This window comes from Brachionichthys hirsutus, chromosome 23 (assembly GCF_040956055.1).
Source record: "Brachionichthys hirsutus isolate HB-005 chromosome 23, CSIRO-AGI_Bhir_v1, whole genome shotgun sequence".
Classification (NCBI taxonomy): domain Eukaryota; kingdom Metazoa; phylum Chordata; class Actinopteri; order Lophiiformes; family Brachionichthyidae; genus Brachionichthys; species Brachionichthys hirsutus.
Genome location: NC_090919.1, coordinates 1,461,035 through 1,481,196, shown reverse-complemented (window position 1 = coordinate 1,481,196; position 20,162 = coordinate 1,461,035). Strand labels below are relative to the sequence as shown.

Below are 20,162 nucleotides of genomic sequence, written 5' to 3'. Positions count from 1 at the left end.
CGTACCCTCGTATACCATCATAGTCAAACTATTATGTATTGAAGGCACGCCTGCTTGGGTGCAGAGAGTTTTTAAATAAAATTTAAAAAAAATACAGTATACAGTAGTGATGACAAACTTAGTATTGTGATATGTCGTGTACATACTGTAAATACTTTCTGTACTTATTAAAGTGTATGACATTTTGTTGTGATTTCCTAAAATGGACTGTAAAGTGACTTTTTTTTCATCGTGGGTGGAGAAAAACAAAGAAAATAGACATACAAATAACAGAGGACAACAAATGTAGACAGTTTATCTGAAAAATAAAAAGATTCTACATTCTCATCTCGCTTTGCCGGTACTGATACATATTTGTGTTTTACAGAGACTCCCAGTATCAATAGGAATATTCAGAGTTTGTATGTGTGTGTGCACCCGCCCCGTGGTGATTGGGCGTGGCACCGTGGGAGTGGAGTTTAGTGTGCGCTCACCTGTTTAAAGGTGGTGTCGGGGGGGGGGGGCAATCAATGAAACAGCAGCCGAGTAAGTCCTGCATCCTTCTCTCTGATCTGGATCAATACGTTTGACGAGGCCTGTGTGTCCCTGCCTCGTGGCGTTTCGATTGATCCCATCTATACGCCACAATAATACCGGTACGAAGAATTAAAGCTGTGTTAAAGTATAATTGTTTTATAAAGAAAACGTAAATATGAGGTATTTTTAAGGTTTACAGTACACTTATTGATAGGTAAAACAACAAATGTCTTGTTTTTTGACCACCTGCCATGACCATGTTTCTGAAAATGTGTTTGTTTATTTTTTTATTTGTTATTTTTATTGTTCATTTTGAGTTTATGCGTGATGTTTTGATGCTCAAATTAATAAATAAAATAATAATTAGGGGACAGGAGCTTCTCACGTGATGTTTAGCGCGATGGACGCTAGACCGGATGTTTCTGTTTGCTATTGGAGTTTCAAAATAAATGCATGCACTGTGTCAGTGTTGAAGACAAAGCGACGGAGGAGCTTTTAATAGTATAAAGGTTACGTATCGAAGTTCATTTTACGTTGTTGGTCGACCAACAAACCCGAAACTGTAAAAAAAAGACATGAAAGATAACGAATTAAATCACGATGTACCTTATTTTGAAAATAACCGGAAACGTCGGCGGCCCTGGAGAAGGCAAAGTGCGGTTCTCCGCCTTCGTTCACGGTACATTATTTCAGCGTCGTTAACCGGTTTGACGTGCACGTAAGGATGGAACGCTGTAATATTAGTTTACGTCGCTTCGGCTAGCTGCAGCAGCTAGCTGTCCGGACGCTCAGGGCTAACTTTAGCAGCGTAGCGTAACAATCGGCTTCATGGCGATTTAACGACACAGTTTTTACAATCTCAAAAGTTTGCGCCATTTTTTTCTGGCCACAAAAAAATGTCTCAACTTGTTGATTCCGACGAGACGACCCCGCTGCTCGGTGATGACGCAAGCAGGTGAGTGCGGAGTCCGACGCCCCGCCCCCAGACCAAACCTGTCACATAAACAGCTTGCCTGATCAGCTGGGCTGCCTCCTCCTCCTCCTCCTCCTCGTCTTCTTCTTCCTCTTGTGCAGCGATGACTTCCGGGACGGTGATTACAAGAGTCGCTGGAGATCCATCCGGATCATGTACTTCACCATGTTCCTCAGCAGCGTGGGTGAGGATGTGCACGAGTTCCACGTCAGGCGGAGATGCCTGAAGCAGGCCTTCAGCAGGTTGAACTTTGAACTTTGTGTTCGCCGGCAGGTTTCACCATCGTCATCACCTCGCTGTGGCCGTATTTGGAAAAGGTGCGCGGGTTTCTTTTTTTCATGAAAGATCAAAGGTCAAAATAAAGAAATCTTTACGCCGCCGTTTCCGACCCTTTCCCCCCGCAGATTGACGACAGCGCCGACGCCTCCTTCCTGGGGTGGGTGGTGGCCGCCTACAGCCTCGGCCAGATGGTGGCCTCGCCCGTTTTCGGCCTCTGGTCGAACCGCCGGCCGCGCAGGGAACCGCTGGTGTGCTCCATCGCCATCAACCTCTCAGCCAACGTCTACTACGCCTACGCGTACCTGCCCGCCGCCGGCCGCAAAGTCCACGTCCTCATGTCCCGGGTCTTTGTCGGCTTCGGAGCAGGTCATTCCGGGAAGGGGGGGGGGGGGGGGTCCGTTTTTTGAGTATATGAATCTAACGTTAGCTTCGGTTCGCCGGCGGCAGGTAACGTCGCCGTGGTTCGGTCCTACGTGGCCGGAGCCACAACGCTGACGGAGAGGACCGGCGCCATGGCCAACATGAGCGCCAGCCAGGCGCTCGGCTTCATCCTGGGACCAGGTAAACGCAGGACGCCGGCGGGGAGAGAGAGAGAGAGAAAGGGGCTCGCTCAATGCGTCCGTCTGTGTTGAAATGTTCCAGCATTGCAGGCGTGCTTTTCCTTTCTGGGCGAGAACGGCGTGACGGTGAGCGCCCTCCGGCTGCAGCTCAACATGTACACCGCCCCCGCCTTCCTGGCAGCGGCTTTCGGCGTCATCAACATCTCGCTGGTTCTGTTGGTGCTGAGGTGAGCGGCGACGGCGGCGCAGTAACTTGACGCAACGCTGCTTTCGTTTGATGGCGCGTTTGTTTTTGCGTCTCGTGACCAGAGAGCACCACATCGACGACGACGGAAGGTGCGTCGGAGCGATCAACTGCGCATCCGAAGGTATTTTTTTACGGCCCCTTCTTTTCTGTGTTTTTTTTTTTTTTGGCTCAAACTTTTATCTTTTCTTTTCATTGCCCTCAGATCGAGGTGAAATCAGCGAAGAAACCGCGGCGGCCATCGATCAGGTCGCCGTTTTGACTTCCAATGCCCTCTTCTTCGTGGTCATGTTCATCTTCGCCATCTTTGAGACGTGAGTATTTCATTCATCGAGTCGGTTTTCGGGGTGTTTTTTATTCTTTTTTTTTTCCCGTTCTTAAACGTCAGGATCGCCACGCCGCTATCCATGGACATGTTCGCCTGGACGCGGAGACAAGCCGTGTTCTACAACGGCGTCGTCATCTGCTGCGTTGGATTTGAATCCATATTGGTGTTTCTGATTGTGAAGGCTGCCTCTAAAAGGTCCGCCCCCTTACGCTGGTAAATAAAAGCATTTAAAGCGGCAGTGCTTCTTTTTTTTCGTGATGGAGGTTTCTTTTCCCCTCCAGGTTCGGGGATCGTCCTGTGCTGCTGGCGGGCCTGATCGTCTTACTCTGCAGCTTCTTCATTCTGCTCCCGTGGGGGAATCAATACCCGAAAATCCAGTGGGCAGGTCGGTGCCGATTCGGGGGGGGGGGGGCGTGCGAGAGTCACTTGAGAGTCGCTGTGGGGGGGGGGGGTGGAGCAGTCTGCTGTTCATGATCCGCTTTTTGTCTTCAACGCGCAGACGTCAAAAACGACTCTTTTCCCAGTCCGACTCGTGGAAACGCGATGTCCTCCAACGGCTCCTCGGAGCCGACGGGATGCCCGCCTGAACAGACCTGGTGCCAGTATACCCCCGCCATCCGCCTTGCCCAGTACGTCTCGGGCGCCTTCCTCATCGGCGTGGGTTACCCGGCTTGCAACGTCATGTCCTACACGCTATATTCCAAAATCCTCGGGCCCAGACCTCAGGTACGGACGCTTGTTCTTCTTCGTTGGTTGAACCCTGAACGAGGATGTTCTGCTTTCTGCAGGGCGTCTACATGGGATGGCTCACAGCTTCGGGGAGCGGCGCACGGACATTAGGCCCGGTGTTCGTGTCCCAGGTCTACACCATCCTGGGACCCCGCTGGGCCTTCAGCCTCATATGCGTGATGGTGGTGGGGGCCATCGCCCTCCTCAGCTGCCTTTACCACAGACTCATCGCCTTTTCTGTGCGGCGAAGAACCACGATGGAATAATCCGTGGATAATATCCCTGGAGAGACTGGTGGCGCGTTCCTTCTGACCTTTAGCCAAGATCCTTTCTATGGTGGCGGCTCTTTTTTCTTTTTACCTCATTTAAAAAGCGGTGACAGGATTGACGAGATAAGTTCAGGTTGTTTCTCAGGACTCGATTGCAGGTGGCTGAGCTCACCCCGTCGCAAAATAAGCCATGAGGCACTGTTTCCATCATCTCATGTGGCATTGCTAAGCTAACAGTTTTAATCGGCACGATTGTAGTTTTTACGTCTTTTGTTTTATGTGATTGAACGGTTGAAGACATACTAATGTAAATGTTTTTTTTAAACGGACTACTTTATTCATCCATACATCCATTTTCTTGTGGACGAGACGACCTCAATCGTTTACCTAAACTGCGTACAAGAAAATGGTTGTATGCATAATTTGTTCATTTTTAATACCAGAATGGTTTGCATTAAACTAACTGTTTTATGAACTCTACCTACATACGAATCCACTAGAATTGTAATAGTTTTTAACTCAATAAAATGTGCGACTGCTGAACTAATTCCTTCATTGAATGCAGCTTTATCCGTTTTATATTTACTAACTTTAACCTTTGTGAAATTTCTAACTTCTTTTTAAAGACAGAAAATGATTTCCACAATTTCTCTCTCGAGGAAGATATTGATGAAATATTGTTCATATATGAAAATAAGAAGGGATACATATATTTAGTTTCCTTTGCAGTATTTATTTAGAGACACTACACTTGACTCAGGATAATGAAAATAAAGGCACCCCCGGACCAGTAGGTGGCGGTAATGTCCCCTCGCGAAGGTGGCCAGCCGCCGTTAAACAATAAAAGAAGTAGCTCGTCGCAGTGCGCATGCGCAGTTTTGAAAGTCGCCTCGGTATAAGTATCCGATAAACGCGGTAAAAGTTGGGTGTAATTCCACGTAATATTTGGCGTAGTGAACTTTTCGGGAACGTGAAGAATCTTTAGGGGGTTTGAGTTTATTTTAAAAAAATGGAATTCGATTTCGGCGATGAGACGGGTAAGGATGTTCACTTCTCGCTGGCTGCGTTAGCTTCCGTGCTAGCCCCCCCCCCCCCCTGTGATTAAACCCTTGTTTTATCTCCTTCCCCAGATTGTAACGCGTTCTTTCGGAGTCTTAAATTCCTCCCGGTGCCTGTAAGTAACCGCAAAATCTTTCTGATCGCCACGGAAACGGGAGACATGTTTCGCCGTAGCTAAGCTACGCTTCTGCGTCACTCGAGACGCGCTTTGTTTGTTTGTTTACGCCGCAGCAACGCTTCCGCATCGCGTTCTTGATGATCAAGTCTGTTTAAAAGAGTGCGATTTGATTATTTGTGCGGATGTTTTGAGATTTTACGCCGTTTTGCGCTTCGCGAAGGCGGAAGTGATAAATGCTAACTTCACAATCATCACAGCGAACAGCTGATCGCCGGATGCTGCTGTAAATGTACGTTTTCCTTCGCCCGGCCTGGAATGTAAACCACTTTAAAAGCTTGAATTCTTCTCTCACGCATCCAGGTTCCCGCTGATATTCCGCAGATGCTAAAGCTCGGCTATATTAGTAAGAAATCTCCACATTCCAATGTTGTGAAATTTACAGATGCTTAAAACAATTCCCTCAAACTTGAACTCTTTTTCTCTCCCAGCTCACATCGACCGCGGCAGCGATCTGGACGTTTCAGACGAGGACGATTACGACTACGACTCTTACACGCACGGTTTCCACGGACGCTCCTGGAACTCCCGTAGCAGCCGGGACGAAGGATTAAACCGGAGCCGTCCGACCGAGTACGGTTTCGCCCGTCAGCCTCCGCTTTATTACGCCCCCGGAGGTCGGCGAGTTCCGCATTCGAGGTCGACGGTCCAGGATGAGGAGAGCGTAAGTCCGATTTTAACTCCAAGCCGCGCTCGCTTCGTTACGATGCGTCGTTTAAATCTCTGCGCTGTTTTTTTGGGGTTTTTTTTTCTGTGACTCTCAGGATACTGAAAGAAAAGCCAGATTATTAGAAGAAGCTAAAAAAAGCAAAGAAAAGGCTGAGAAGAAGCGTCTTAAGAAACAGGTGAATTTCACCGTCCCAAGTTCCACCGGTTAGCGGACGGACTAAAACTCATCCGTCCCGTCGTTTGGATTCTTGTCCGACAGAAACAGAAGGAAAGAAAGCAGCTGGAGAAGCTGAAGAAGGAAAAGGACAACCCCTTAAAGAGCGAAGAGGTAGCCGTTTACCCGCGCCGTGTTTTAATATCAGCGACGGGGAAATCAAAGAGCCGTGTTTGCTTTTGAACAGCAGCGCAAAGAAGAAGAGCGTAAGGTTCTCGACGCGACAGATTCAAACGTTTCGGCTAAAGATACAGACAGCAGCGACGGGGGCGAAGACGAAGCCAGCGACGAAGAGGACGACAGATACGACGGCGATGAGCCCGAGGTAGCTTTCGTCCTGTCGCATCATTTAAAGGTGATAAAAGGTTTTTTTTTACCTCAGGTTGAAATGTCCGTTCCCTTTGATCTATTTTCCCGAAGGAGCTGGACGTGACGAGTCCTTTCGTGAGTCGAGCCGCTCTTATAGCCAAGCGTAAACTGGAGCAGAGGCCCAAGCCGGAGAGGAAGGAGAGAGAAGTAGTTAAAGCCATTATGGAACGCCCTAAAGATGTAGAGGAGGAGGTGAGGCGTCCGATCAGACGGATCCCGGGGCAGTGTTCATTCCTGTGCGAGTTAAACGTTAATAATCCTTTGATCCTGAACAGGATTCCGCTGCCTCCTCTTTTCAAGATAACAAAAAAATAAGTACCAAACTCGCAAGTAAGTTCTGTGCGTCTTTCAAATTTTTAATGTCTCTACTCGTGCCGGTTGGATTTAACAACACCCCCCCACCCCCCCCCTTACAGGTATTGGATATAGATTTGCTAACGCTGGAGACTTTAATATGGCCATCAAATATTTTACGGACGCCATAAAATACAACCCGACAGAGTTTAAGTAAGTGGTATTTACTTAAGCCTTTGATCCCCACCGGATTTTAATGCGACGTTTGAACGCTCGTGTCTCTCGCAGGTTGTTTGGGAACCGTGCGTACTGTTTTGAAAGGCTGCAGGAATATACGAAGGCTCTGACGGACGCCGAATTGTCTCTCTCCATGAGTCCCGGCTGGGTGAAAGGACTGTTTAGGAAGGGCAGAGCGCTGGCCGGCCTAAAGGTACCCGCTAATGTTTGCCCGGGGTGGAGTCACAGGTCGCCGTGGTTACTTCCTGTGTGTGCAGCTAGCTAAATGTTCCAACTCGCCGCTCCTGTAATCCGATTACCGGGATTATCGGGGCCCCTTCTTCTTTCCAGCGGCATGAGGAAGCGGCTCAGGCCTTCACTGACGTTCTCAAGCTCGACGCTTCGTGTACAGAAGCTGCCCAGGAACTGATGCGGGTGCAGATAACACAACTAATGGTAACGCAACAGGAAGTGTGTGTGTGTGTGTGGCGAGTCTACGATGGGAAAGTCTTCCTTTTTTACTTCCTGGATCTGCTTTCTTTCAGGAACACGGTTTCAGCAGGGAGCACAGCTCCAACGCTTTAATTATTCACGGCACGGTCAAAAAAGCAGTCGAGGTTCTCTGCAAATTAAACGGCCAACCAGGTGGGGGCGCTGACACCCAGGATCAAATGTCGCCTCCGTGTGAAGCTAACGACACGACGTCGTGCGTCTTTGTGATTTGCAGCTATTCAAAACGGAACACGCCCCCCGGTTCAAGTAGCGAACGCCAGCGGAGTTTCTCCGGTTCTCTCAGCCAGTATAAACCTTCCTCTTCCTCTTCCTCGGCCACGCGACGCGGCGGAAGCACAATTTAAGAACGGCCCTGCAGGTCCGGTCCAGATTGTGTCGGATGTCAAGAGTCGGTGAGTATGGAATCCAGCCACGCGTTATTAAACACACCCGGTCCGGTTCACCGTTTTCACCTGCCTGGTTGTAATGCAATCACCCCGCCAGAAGGTGGCGGTAAAACACCCGCCGGCTGTTGACGCATTTCACATCGTCTTTCCACAGGGAGCTTTTTCCGGTCTGGGTGGGGAACTTGGATTACCCGACGACAGAGACCGCGTTAACGAATCTGTTTGCCAAGTAAGAGAACGCCGTTTTTTCGGCGTTCGGCGCCGCCGAGGCTCGTTTCTGATCGGCTTCCGGCGTAACTTCCGGTCTCGCAGGGTCGGGCTCGTCCACAGCATGAACATGCTGACTCACAAACGGTGCGCCTTCGTCAACTTCACGCAACGGGAGCACTGCGAAGAAGCGATCCGCCGCTTCCACGTAAGCCACCCGCTTCTACCTCGCCGGTCGTTTTAGTTTCCGCGTTCCGAGAAAACGTTTCGTCGTCTTTGCCTCCCCCCCCGTCAGGGTTTTATTCTGAATGGCACGAGGCTAGCTGTGAGATATCCGGACAGGATTCCTCCCGGAAGGGGCATTTCCAGATCCGCCCTCACGTCCGACGACCTCGAGGACATCGGGTGAGCGCCGTTATTTCTAATGTCGATGGCGTTGTTGGGGGGGGGGGGGGGGGGGAGTCGCTCAGTTCTTCCTTTCTGCTTCTTTTGGGGAACTAGGAGGAGCGCCGCGGCGGCCCGGAGACCCTTTCCCCTTTCTACATTCCTGTCCCACCCCAGAGGAGAGTCCTGAAGGAAACGGAGACGATGCCTTTGAGCTTCAGAGGACGATCAATGAAGTCCAACGCGACGCAGAATCGGCTCCGATGGTTGGGTTTAAAAAAAAAAAGATGTTTTAAAAGATTAGATTGAAAAGGCAACGGCGCTACACAAGTTTAAGGTTTTATACATTAAGTTTTGGGTTTAAGCCAGAAAGATTTATTGTAGATCAATATACATTTTGATAACTAAATTAGATTAAATCCGAGCGGGTTGAATTTAAAATCCTTTTTTTTAATTATTAAGTGTTCCTTAAAGCATCATTTATGGACTTTGTGTTCTGAATTAAAAACGTGCACGGTGCGTTTCCTGCTCTCGTTATTGGAGGCTGAGCGATGCGATGACGGACCGGCCGGCGGCTGCACCGTTTAGTGGCTTTTTAATTGGAATGCATTTAAAAATAAGCCCGGCTGAAATGAAGAAAGTTTCAAAGTCAGACGGGTGTTAAAAGTAGAACGTTAAAGCGCCGCCTGTTTCCCCTAAATCCTGAAATCTCCCGTCGCGGAGCAGCAGGAATGCTAATCAGTGCCGTGGAGCTGAAGCGCGCGTTTCTGTTTGTTGTCTAGAACTCGGAATTACTTCCGGTGGCATTTATCTTACGTGGGGGGTGGGGGGGGGCACACACCGGGTTTGTGATCATGTTTCACACGGACGTACACAAATCTGATCCTGAAGTGGAGGTGGGTTCTCGAATGACGCTTCAAACAAACTCGGGAACAACTTTGTTCTTCCTCTAGGATCAGAACAAACAACCCCCCCCCCCCCTCGATTTATGCAAATAAAGATATGAATACAAAGCAGCAGAGATCGTCTAGAGCATCTGGCGCCTGCTGGAACCGAATTAACGTTTCAGCTCAATCACAAATGCAAAAAAAACAAAAAACAGGCGGTCTTTAGCCGGCAGCGAAAACATTCGAGTCTCTCTAATTTGAATTTTGCAGCCGTCACTCACTCGAAATGGAATTTTTGGTGTTATTGCCGATGGACGGGAATAAATTATCCCTAAAGAGAGATGTTCCAGAGTTATAAAAACACGACGTCAGCGTTTTAAGCTCCGTGCAGGATTTATAGAGAAATGGATTAAATAAAATGAAATCAAACCAGCGTGGGTGATGATGATGATGATGATGATGGGGTATGAAGATGAGGTGGAGGATGATGCCCGCCTCCCTCAGCTCCGGTGCTCGAGGTCATCCGGCCCCCGTCGCCGTGGAAACGCCACCTTGGGAGAGAAGTGGAGTTCACATGACGGACACAGGAGAATGAATCAGCATTAAAAAAAAAAAAGATCAAAGAATTTAACGAGTAAGAATTTTGAGCTATTCCTTTTGTGACTGGTTGAACGTGGGTCTGTTTAGCGTGTTCTTAATTATCTCACAACAGCAGATTGATTTTTGTCCCTTACTGCCCCCCGTAGAGATAAATTTAATGCTCCGTAACAGCTACGACGCAGAAGGACGTTTTCCAAACTGCCGTTTCCGACGTTCTAGGAACGTCCACCGAATGACGTGCGTCACGGAAGAATAAAAACGAGAGAGAGAGAGAGGGAGAACAGGCTTTTATTTAAAATAAAATGCTGACAGTGGAAAAAAGTAAAATATCTGAAATCAGGATTGTGCTTCTACGATTTCAATTTTCCAGTAATGATTCATCATTATTCAGAATCTGACCTCAAAAATCCTTCAGAGCAGGTCGCTGCGATAAAGTAGAAAAATAGAGGCCGTGTCCTCCGACCGGCAGCATCACCCAGACGCGCCCCCCCCCCGATTGCCCGCCCCCCAGGTCAGCTCCAGAGGCAGATGCTGCTCATGGCCTGGCAGGTGGAGCCGCTCTCTGCCGGAGATCGGTAGATCTTGCCGCTGGGGCAGACGCACACTTCGTACACGTCCCGTTCCCGCGGGGCGTGGCCGCCCGCCGCCGCGTAGACGCCCAGCGGGAGGCGGCCGAGCCGGACGGTGCTGCCGTCTAAAAGTATCTGGGATGGGGGGGCAACAACAGGAGACACGCTGGAAGTCGTCGCAATAACATCGCCAGAGGTGCCCTTTGGACGATGCGCCGCCAAGTGGAACTAATAAATTACGCCGGCGCGATCGGTAAATACAATGTGACCGGTGGAGGGAAGAAAATGGCAGCAGTGACCCGGTGAAGGAGGAACGCCATCCGTCTATTAAATGCTGTGATTTAGAACAAAGTTTTAGCGGGTTCGGGGGGGGGCGGCGGTCCCTCCAACGGGATGGATTTATGTCCAGAGGCAGGCGGAGGAATTCTGATTACTTTAAATCTGGTTAGATGATACATTCTAAAAGCTGCGAGGAAGGCCGGCGGCTCCTAATCCAATCAGAGGAGGAGACAAGTCAACCTTAAAGGAGGCGGGTAATCGTGTTCGCATGGCGTTCCTCACCTCTCCCTCCGTGGACTCCAGGCGGAGGTCCTTCCGGCCGCCGGCCTTCAGCGGCCCGTCGACGGCGCTCACCTCCACGCCTCTGGGAGCCTCCATGGTCAAGGTCCGCGTGGGCGACTCTAACCTGAGGACGAGGGGGGGGGGGGAGGGGGTTTACGGTCACTTCTTCCAACCTTGCGACGCATTTAAGGGTAAACCGGCCGTTTATCTATTCTATTGGACTCCCTGAACACGGAATATCAAAGCTGCTCTCGGTTACGGCTCCTAAACAACCCCATCCCATAATGGCATCAGCTGATTCTGCCCCCCCCCTCCCCCCTCCCCTCCCAAATCTGTTTTCAATGAATTTTAAAAGGAGCCTAAATCTCCATCCTCTGGAAATGACACGCATTCCGGATTACGTTGTTGGAATGAGGAGGGAAAAGCTTATAAATTGCATCTGCATATGAAAAGGCTCTTTGACTCTAAAGCGGGCTTCGGTCGACGCAGCTTGTTGAGTAAAACGTGACCCCCCCCCCCCCCCCCAGCCCTCGCTGTGTTATTGTGGTGCTTCCGTCTTTTGCGGCCGGGACAGACAAGGTCATTAAAAAGCCATTCGGAGATTCTCTTCTCACGTTAATAATAAAGCTGGTTTTATTTTTTCAGCACCGATTACCGAACTGATCTCCACTAACCAGACGGGACGTTTGTTAATTACGTTTCGTCTCCCGGCTGTTTTCTCGTTTCATTATTTGCCTTTGATTAATTTAATTCTCTAAGCTCAACGATCACATTTCAAGCCGTGGCACAAACACGATGCGTTTATTTAACCCTTAAAACAAGCCGCTGCCCATCGAGGCGGACAGATTCACTCGTTTGTGGTATTTATTTCTTATTACAGCGTTACTTTTTGCAGTGCACTGCCAGAAGATAAAGCGCTCAATTTCCACGAGTGCTAGTTTCGGGGCGCAGTCCAAAATAAAGCATTAAATTAATTCAATTAAATCCGTCTCTCGGGTTTAACAACCGGAGCGTGCTTATGTTTCCGAGGCTGCAACAGCAGCGCGCCGTTCCATTTCACCTTGCAGCTGTAAACACGATAATGGCGTTGCAATAAAAAAAAAATATATGAAAGCGTGAAATCGCACTCGATTGGTTTCAACGTTCCTGCGGCTGTTTATTGAAGAATGAATTTAAACTTTGAGGGTAAAATGGCCTCAAAAGGTGTTGGGGAAAAAAACTACGCGATCCATGAACGCATCGTCTCGTCGCGTTCCCAGCATGCTTTGTTTAATAGCAGCCGCTTTATATTCGCCGTGTGCGACGAAGACATAAATAAAACAAAAACGCAAATGAATAAATCAGCCTGCGAGGACATTTCCCGACTACCGGGGGTGGGGGGGGGGGGGGGGGGGCTGGAGTTGCGTGCGTCGCGCTGACCAGATGCCCGTTCGCCATCTGTCCTCCATAAATGTCAAGAGAGGAAATATTAGAAATATCAGACGGCAGGAGAAGAAGCGGAATGTGAAATGCTAACGTGTGTCGTGCAGCTTCCCGGATCCGGGAATCGGAGCGCCGTCCTCCGGGGCAGCCAAAACAAACACGAATCCCCGGAGCCAAACTTCCCCTCGATTATCCGCCGTGATCTCCGGCACGGAGCACCGGCGGGCGTGTCGAGAGGCGAGTCTGACTGGAGGTGACGGCGCTGACCGAGCCGTGAATAAAAGGTAATGAGAGCGGGGGGGGGGGGGGGGCGTGACGAACCGCCACGTCTCCGCTGCGCTTTGTAACCGCGGCGTCCAGATCAAGGCCTTTGTTGCCGACGGCGACTTTCAGGCGTCGCTGAGTTCGACCCGATCGACCCGACCGTGAACCCGCTGCTCCGGAACGCACACGCTTCCTTTATTAACTCGGCCGATGAGCACAATCTAATTATTTGTTTGTTTTCCAATTTGAATACAAATAAATGAAATTTAATTCAGTTTTTTTCCAGTAGAAACACACGAATACCGAGTAAAGTGCGTTCAGCGATTCAGGAACTGCTTGGTGAGAACAAAGACACACTTGTGTACAGGTGCTTTCACGCCAGCGATCTCAGGGACGGGGGGGACGGGGACGGGGGGGACGGGGTTATTTTTATTTGATGCCTTGCAGAGAAATAAAAAACGCATCAAAAAAGAGAACGAGAAGGGCGGAAAGGATGCGAGCCAAACGGAACCCGCAGCATCCGGGGAGGGCTCCGCAGGTGGCGCCCGTGTTTTGGGAGGCGGCTTCGGCTTCGGGGGGGAGGAGTCCCAAACAGAAGATGCTAAAGAGCAACCAACAGGATCAACAAGACAGGAAATGATTCGGGACCTAAAATGTGTTTAAAAAGGGAAAGGAAGCCTCAAACAGGAAACGCTGCAGATGGTCATCCCTGAGCGACGCCCGTGTGTGTGTGTGTGTGTGTGTGTGTGTGTGTGTGCGTGTGCGTGCGTGTGTGTGTGCGTGCGTGCTTTAAAGTGAACCTCATCTGTATTCCTGTCACTCTTGGAGGAATTAGGTGCCAGAACGCAGTTTTTTCTGCCAACTTTGATCCCGGCTCTCCCTCCAGGACCGTCGAGGCGGACAACGAGCCCGACTCGTTAGCGCCGGCTAATAGAGCGGCGCCGGGCCGGCGCCTCGGGCAGCTGCGCCGCGGCGAACCCCAATAAACCTCCGTAACGCACTCGTTTCTGCCTCTGCCTCTTGGTGCTTTAATCAATTCCCGACTGCTACAGAGAATAAATAACAAATTGGCTCCGCCCTCGGCCGTGAAATGAATATAATGTTCAGATTGAGTCGAGTCTGAGCGATGGATTTGTGTAAAGTCGGTGAATGAACTGACCTGAGGTCTTCAGAGGGCCCCGCTTGGATCAGGGGGGCTTCTACCGAGTGTCCGAACGCCGCGCCCTCCGAGCCTGGCCCAGAGTAACACAGAACAATAAGAACATTCCTTTCATGCCATACTTTAGTTTTGTTCATCCAGACACCAGAAGATTAGAACTCAAACCTGTGACGGTGAACCTTTTAGTCGTCATGGCGACCGCCTCCTCCGTTGCAGAGAACAGTAGCCTGCCTCCACCCGGGCTTCGTACCTCCAGCCTCTGACACTGGGCCTCCACCGACTCGGGTCCTGCACAGAGGTCCGGTAAACAGTCTGGACCGATATCCATATGATATATTTACGTGTTTTAATCGTTTAAAAAGCATTAAGAACAAACAGCCAACGCTTTGCTGACCGTAAAAGTCAAACTGCTGTCAAACGACGGCTGCCTTTGGGGAACTGCTCCGGTTTTCCCTCCCCGCTTAGGGAAAGGCGCCGGATAAATCCGGACCAGCCGGGCTTTTTTTACAAAGAACTTAAACAGATTTGTTCCGCCGGTGAGGAATATTAATTCTGATTCCCCCCCCTCCTCAAAAATCAGCCTCAAACTTTTGCCTTCTGTCGGCTTGAATCAATATCTATTGATGTTCATAAGCAGGTCGTTAATCATGTCGATGACTTTGATCATCCGTCGGCCTCCTAACGAGTACATTAAAGGTTACATCTCGACAGTCAACAGTCGTTTAAAAATGATTAGCTGCTCCAATCTTGATTAAAGTCGTTAATGGGATATGATTGATCGGGGGGGGGGGCGGGTCCCAGCGGGGGCCTCGTCGGAACACAAACCAGACGAGGAGCAGAGACTCACCCACGGTCAGCTGGCCGGTCAGCTGGCCTTCGGCGTTCCTGACGTTCAGCGTTACGTTTTTCTCCGACTGCAAGGCCAACAGGCTGTCCTGGGAAAAGCAGGAATACGAGCGAGGGAAGAAGAAGAGGGACAGAAAGACGGGAGCAGAGACGGACGTTATCCTTTGATGGCTCGAGTCCAACGCAGACCTTTTAGAGATTAAAAGCTCGGCTGTATTTGCATAAATGCATTTAAAATGTGCGTTTGTTTGTTGTGCTTGACGCCAATTTGCATACTGAACTAAAAGGGAAGAAAAAACACGATGAAGTTGAAAAGGTTCGGTTATTACCGCTTCATTTCCTCGCTCAGACACTCGGGGTAGCGTTGCTACCCAGATTAAATGGGTTCGAGCTAACGTTGAGGCCCGGCGCCGTGCACCCCGCTGTAACCCCCCCCCCCCATCTCTCAGGGCTGGACATACTGTATCTGCTCAGGTGAGAACTATCGAGTGACCCCCGTAGAGTTCTTTGTCCTGCAGATATCTCTAAGAGCGTCTCCCGCACAGCATGTCTGTAAAACGAGACAGTCAAACTGTCCGGAGACGGAATATCGACTCGGTCCGACGCCTCCTGCGACCGTCCGGCGTTCCCCCCCTCCTGAGCGTGAACGCGTTATATTTAGCTCCGGCTGGAACGCGCGGGGGGGGGGGACTCAAGTCCTTCACACACCACGGAGAATCGGTGAAAAGGGGACGATCCGAAAGAGTGTAGAACTTTGCACCGAAGCTCTGCTGGTTAATCTACTGAAGATAAAAGGGAGGAAGTGGGAGGGGGGGCTGGGGGAGGGGGGGTCCCTCTGTAATCTTCTTTTGGGGTGTAGGTGGCCAGAGAGGCAGGCCTCGATAGCGCTCTGTTGGAAGGTGACACGGAAATGAGGAGGACGAGGAGGAAAGGAGGGGGGGGCGGTACACACATTTATTCCCAGTTCATTCGCGTCCTGATTGGCAGGCGAGGAGCAAAAGGAGCGACTTACCCTCCTGGAATGGATCTCGTTCACGTAGAGAGGCAGAGAAACTCGGAGACTCCCTCGAGCCGAATCCCGTCCCGGTTCAACCGGAGGCTCCCCATCCCGCCCTGAGGGGGGGATTATGAGAAATGGAAGTCTGCTGTCAGCGAAGTGCAGGAGGAAGAGCGGGAGCCGAGGGGGGGCGGCGGGGGGGCGGCGGCACCAAGTGACAGGCAGGAAGTAGGACATGACATTGAGGTGACAACGGCAGAGACGCGGCGGTGACAGCAAAGGAACGCCGGCGAGATCCGGGATAACCCGCGGAGAAGGAAGAATCGGATCGGTTTACACCGGCTGGTCCCGATGCCGTCATCGTCATCATCATCATCATCATCATCGTCGTCATCGCTGCCTAAATAGAATGACAATTAAACAAACTTCGTCAAAGAGTTCGTGGAAAATGGTTTTGATGAAGCTGAAGCGCCGCGATCAGCGCTCCATCACGGCACAGATGGGAGGAGGAGGAGGAGGAGGAAGAGGAGGAGGAGGGTGTGAAGGTCCCCGTCAGCAGTCTGATAGGAAAGTCACTCCTGTGCTGAAGAGGAGGAGACGCACGGGGAGGAAGAGCTCAGTCAGCCGGACAGGAAGGTTGGACGGAAAAAAGAGAGGAAGGGTTTTACTTTCATGAGGCTTAAGAGAAAGATGTCGAGCCAAAGATACCCCCCCCCCCCCCCCCCAAACAGCAGGGAGTCATTTGTGATTCTTAAACCAGGCAGGGAATAAAATACAATAAAATAATTTCCCCAAAGCTGGGATGGAACGTCAAGGGTTGCCTAGCAACGTTTGGACAGGTACCCAATAAGAACGGGCTGGAATTTGGGACGAGATTCCGGAGAGATGGAAAGCAGCCCCTTCTGGAGCGACACCAACGGATCTGATGAGGCCTTTTATTCGTGACACTGATTGATGGGAGGAGGAGGAAGAGGAGGAGGAGGAAGAGGAGGCGATGCCGTGGTAAATTGTGTGCATTGTCCCTGGAAATGTCACGGGATCGTGAAGCATGTGGCCGTTTGGTTTTCGATTAAGATAAAGGCTCCGGTGACGAGAGATTAAAGCGTCTCGGATGAAAACGGAACGCAGTAATACTCGTTGTACTCGTTGTACTCGGATTACTCCACGGACTCACCGTGGAGAAGTTCATGACTTTGATGATCCACACGGTGAGCGCCAGGTTCACGATCATCGTGACCAGGAGCAGCAGCAGCAGGAAGTAGAGGCACCGCTTCCTCCAGCCGGACAGACCGACGGAGTAGACGGCGTCGCCGCCAGGTCGCTGGAGGCGCAGGGGCTGGGACGAGAGGATGAACCGCTGCTGGGTAATCTGGGAGAACAATAAAGATTTGTTGTGGTTTGCTCCAGAATAACCCAAAAAAAAAGGACTCAATTGAAAACTTTTTAAAATTCCCAAAATTTCATGGGAAAATATCCGAACCTTTTTAGAGGTATATCTCAGAAGAAGAAGAAATATTCACAGTCCAAAGTGTGTGTGTGTGTGTGTGTGTGTGTGTGTGTGTGTGCGTGCGTGCGTGCGTGTGCGTGTGCGTGTGCGTGTCAAGCATTAGCGTGCTTCTCGAAGAGGAAGCTGCATCGGCTATGAGGCGCGCTTGTACGTGCAGCGGGCCTTTCCTGAGACGTTCGAGTTCCGGTCAGTGCTGGTTATTAATCATGTCCCCTACCGGATGGGGGACGAAACCGGGGAAAGACCATAAAAGGCGCTACTCCCGTCTTTAATTGGCCGAGCTGGGATTTCACGCAGAGCAATTAAAGAGCACCTGTTGCAGGCAGAGCAAAGTGAGAAGCTCGACTGCTGAATAAAACACAATATGGAGGTCAATAAATCATCCCCGTCCCGAAAGGGCGATTTAAAAACACAGAGAGAGAGAGAGAGAGAGAGAGAGAGGCTGTTGAATTCACTCGATAAAGTTTTATTTTAAATCAAACTTGTGTTGGAAAAAAAACTTTTTTTAAATTAATATTTTCTTACCTTGAGTGTCTCTATGTTGAGGGTAGCCGACTGCTCCATGTTTGTTTGTTTTTTTTGGTTTTTTTTGTCGGTTACATATTTCCATAAAGTTGTCTGTCGCTAAACGCGCGAGCTCCAGAGTCCAGCAGTCGCGCGAGCTCGCTGCCCTTCTTCAACCCCATTCAGAAATTAAATCCGGATATATTTCAGGAACGAAAGAGTTGTTTTTTTTTTTCTTTTTTTTTTTTATCTCCGTATTATCATTACTGTCGATGTATTTTAAAACCTCGCTAGAATTTAAACAGGACGCATTCTCATTTAGATGCGCGGACTCACGCGCTCCCTTCCGACGCGCGCTTTTCCCTCGCGTTGCTAATGAGAGAAGTCGCTCTCCTCCCAAAAAAACTCACGAGACCGTCAAGGCACGCGCATTCAGAAATAGTGCTTCCGGTAGACGGTCTTCAAAATAAAGCTCTACACTTATTTAAATAATTCCTTTATCAGAATAAAAAAAAATACATAAATCATGATTTCAATTTTTTATTTGTGAATCAAATTTTTTGTTCAATAAAATGCAAGCTTGTCAAATTGTTATAATAAGAGTCAAAGAGAATTGTTTAACCGTCCACGGCTGCTCATTGCATTACCCACACAGGGACGGTAGATGGAAGCAAAGACCAAAATGACTCTTTTCAGCCCAATCCAATCAAGCCCCGATCTCCAACGACAAACGCAAGGATTAATAATAAATCATCGATACATTCGGCGCATTTTTCGTCGCAAGGATGACAGACGCCAAGCAAACCATGGCACAGAAAAGGTAGATAACGATTACATCTGATCGGCGGCGCTTTAAAATCATGCGAAAAAAAGCAGATGGCGCCGCCCATATTCATAGTAATTATAGCGACGATGGCCTCTTTATTTAACGCGACTTCCGCTTTATTGATTCGAATCTGAATTTATATTATTTGTATTCTTGCAGTGCAAAAATTGCAGCTGGTGCTGTCGTATGTGTTGAGAGTGAAATAAGAGGAGATGTGACCATTGGTAAGAAATAGACGCCCCCCCCCCCCCCCACCTTTGTTATTTATTATTATGCTTTGTTTCTATTACGTGCTCCCTTTAAGATAACACTTCTTCACCTGTACAGGTGCCAGGACGGTCGTCCACCCCAAAGCACGGATCATAGCGGAGGCAGGGCCGATTGTCATTGGGGAGGGCAATCTGATCGAGGAGCAAGCACTTATTATTAACAGGTACAGTATGCATTCGAATTTAATGTTCTAATTTAAAAATCACTTTTTCATCTCTGGGTTTTTTTTCTCTCTTTTTTTTTTGAAAATCATAGCTATCCAGAAAACATCCTGCCAGCCACTGAAGGAGTTGAGCCGAAAACCATGACAATCGGGAGCAATAACGTGTTTGAGGTTGGGTGTGGTATCCTTTGCTATCCAAATGAATGCAAATGGGAATTTATTCCTGCTCGGGCGCAAATCAGATTCAAGATATATGTTGACAAACCAAAATATCAGATTGTAATCGCTACTATCTAGAACTGCAACGTTAGAACCCTTAACAATGCTACCAGTTTCTCAAGCTTTGAAAATTGGAGACAATAATGTGATAGAGTCTAAAGGTGCTGTAGCAACATGGAGTATTTATTTCACCATCTGTGCGCTCCATCTCTCATTATTGACATTTCTCGTTCTGCATTTACAGCTGATCTCGGTAGAAATGTGATCCTGACGAGCGGCTGCATCATCGGCGCCTGCTGCCAGATCAACACGTGTGAGGCCGTGCCGGAGAACACGGTCGTGTACGGTTCAAACTGCATCAGGCATGTGCAGAGCGAGAAGCCTCAGGTTGGTCTCGGGGGGGGGGGGGGTTAGACCTCTGCTCGTTTCTGTGCAAATGCATCTCATCTGCAATGTTTGTTTTTATTCTCGCAGCCTCAGACTCTGCAGCTCGATTTCCTCATGAAGATCTTACCGAACTATCACCACTTGAAGAAGACGGTCAAAGGAAACGGGACACCTTTGAGAAACTAAAGGCCGAGCTGGATTGGAGGGTTTGCACCTCCTGTACTTAATGTTTAAACGTAAGTGAAGTAAAATACCTCAGAAAACAACGGTCACACCATCTGCATGTCAAAAGAATGCACCCGTACTTGCAGAGCGATATTAAGGCTATAATATTAATCAGATTAGACTTATTTTCTGTGCCAATTTTCTGTTATTTAATCACTTTTTTGTATTTAGAATTGTTTTGATGAATATGTGAAATATTTCAATAAAAATCCCAGCGAAAGTGGCTTTTACTCCTTGTTGTTTTACGGTCTTATATTTTCTGAACCACAAGGAGGCGCTGTTGAGCGACTTTGTCCACAAGTCTGCACCGTTTACACTGACGACTTCCTTTAATGAAAGTTCCCAATAAAAACAAGTTAATGTGAAATGAAA

The 20,162-nt window shown here is 49.2% G+C and overlaps 4 protein-coding genes across 6 annotated transcripts; 3 read left to right on the top strand and 1 right to left on the bottom strand.

Moving 5' to 3' along the window:
- The first annotated feature begins 1,412 nt into the window (after nucleotides 1-1,412).
- On the top strand, nucleotides 1,413-4,425 carry mfsd8 (major facilitator superfamily domain containing 8). Its single transcript, XM_068755848.1, has 12 exons — nucleotides 1,413-1,471; nucleotides 1,591-1,673; nucleotides 1,763-1,806; nucleotides 1,894-2,134; nucleotides 2,216-2,329; nucleotides 2,411-2,555; nucleotides 2,638-2,696; nucleotides 2,778-2,886; nucleotides 2,961-3,095; nucleotides 3,182-3,285; nucleotides 3,400-3,626; nucleotides 3,689-4,425. Exons 1-12 carry the CDS (start codon nucleotides 1,413-1,415, stop codon nucleotides 3,893-3,895), a joined length of 1,527 nt encoding a protein of 508 aa, XP_068611949.1. The 3' UTR covers nucleotides 3,896-4,425.
- Nucleotides 4,426-4,645: 220 nt separating this feature from the next.
- On the top strand, nucleotides 4,646-8,896 carry LOC137911501 (stress-induced-phosphoprotein 1-like). Of its 3 annotated transcripts, none has more exons than XM_068755877.1 (18): nucleotides 4,646-4,935; nucleotides 5,029-5,072; nucleotides 5,436-5,478; nucleotides 5,564-5,796; nucleotides 5,897-5,977; nucleotides 6,061-6,129; nucleotides 6,206-6,340; nucleotides 6,436-6,576; nucleotides 6,660-6,714; nucleotides 6,801-6,891; nucleotides 6,967-7,108; nucleotides 7,246-7,350; nucleotides 7,440-7,539; nucleotides 7,622-7,799; nucleotides 7,948-8,022; nucleotides 8,106-8,208; nucleotides 8,296-8,405; nucleotides 8,502-8,896. In XM_068755877.1, the coding sequence occupies exons 1-18, from the start codon at nucleotides 4,908-4,910 to the stop codon at nucleotides 8,572-8,574; spliced, it is 1,806 nt and encodes a 601-aa protein (XP_068611978.1). In that variant the 5' UTR covers nucleotides 4,646-4,907; the 3' UTR covers nucleotides 8,575-8,896. The 3 variants fall into 3 exon arrangements, with proteins under 3 accessions (XP_068611978.1, XP_068611977.1, XP_068611979.1); XM_068755876.1 differs by having other exon boundaries at nucleotides 6,203-6,340; XM_068755878.1 differs by lacking the exons at nucleotides 5,897-5,977; nucleotides 6,061-6,129 and having other exon boundaries at nucleotides 6,203-6,340.
- Nucleotides 8,897-10,381: 1,485 nt separating this feature from the next.
- On the bottom strand, nucleotides 10,382-18,038 carry LOC137911379 (zeta-sarcoglycan-like). The gene is given in 9 exon segments (XM_068755744.1): nucleotides 10,382-10,575; nucleotides 11,002-11,125; nucleotides 13,847-13,919; nucleotides 14,012-14,134; nucleotides 14,694-14,781; nucleotides 15,705-15,739; nucleotides 15,742-15,805; nucleotides 16,864-17,058; nucleotides 17,722-18,038. Coding segments are annotated over 9 exon segments (933 nt in total). The 5' UTR covers nucleotides 17,761-18,038; the 3' UTR covers nucleotides 10,382-10,383.
- A 447-nt stretch (nucleotides 18,039-18,485) lies between these two features.
- LOC137911516 (dynactin subunit 6-like) lies at nucleotides 18,486-19,751 on the top strand. Its single transcript, XM_068755896.1, has 7 exons — nucleotides 18,486-18,520; nucleotides 18,686-18,750; nucleotides 18,854-18,959; nucleotides 19,052-19,140; nucleotides 19,292-19,339; nucleotides 19,423-19,565; nucleotides 19,653-19,751. Exons 1-7 carry the CDS (start codon nucleotides 18,486-18,488, stop codon nucleotides 19,749-19,751), a joined length of 585 nt encoding a protein of 194 aa, XP_068611997.1.
- Nucleotides 19,752-20,162: the final 411 nt, after the last annotated feature.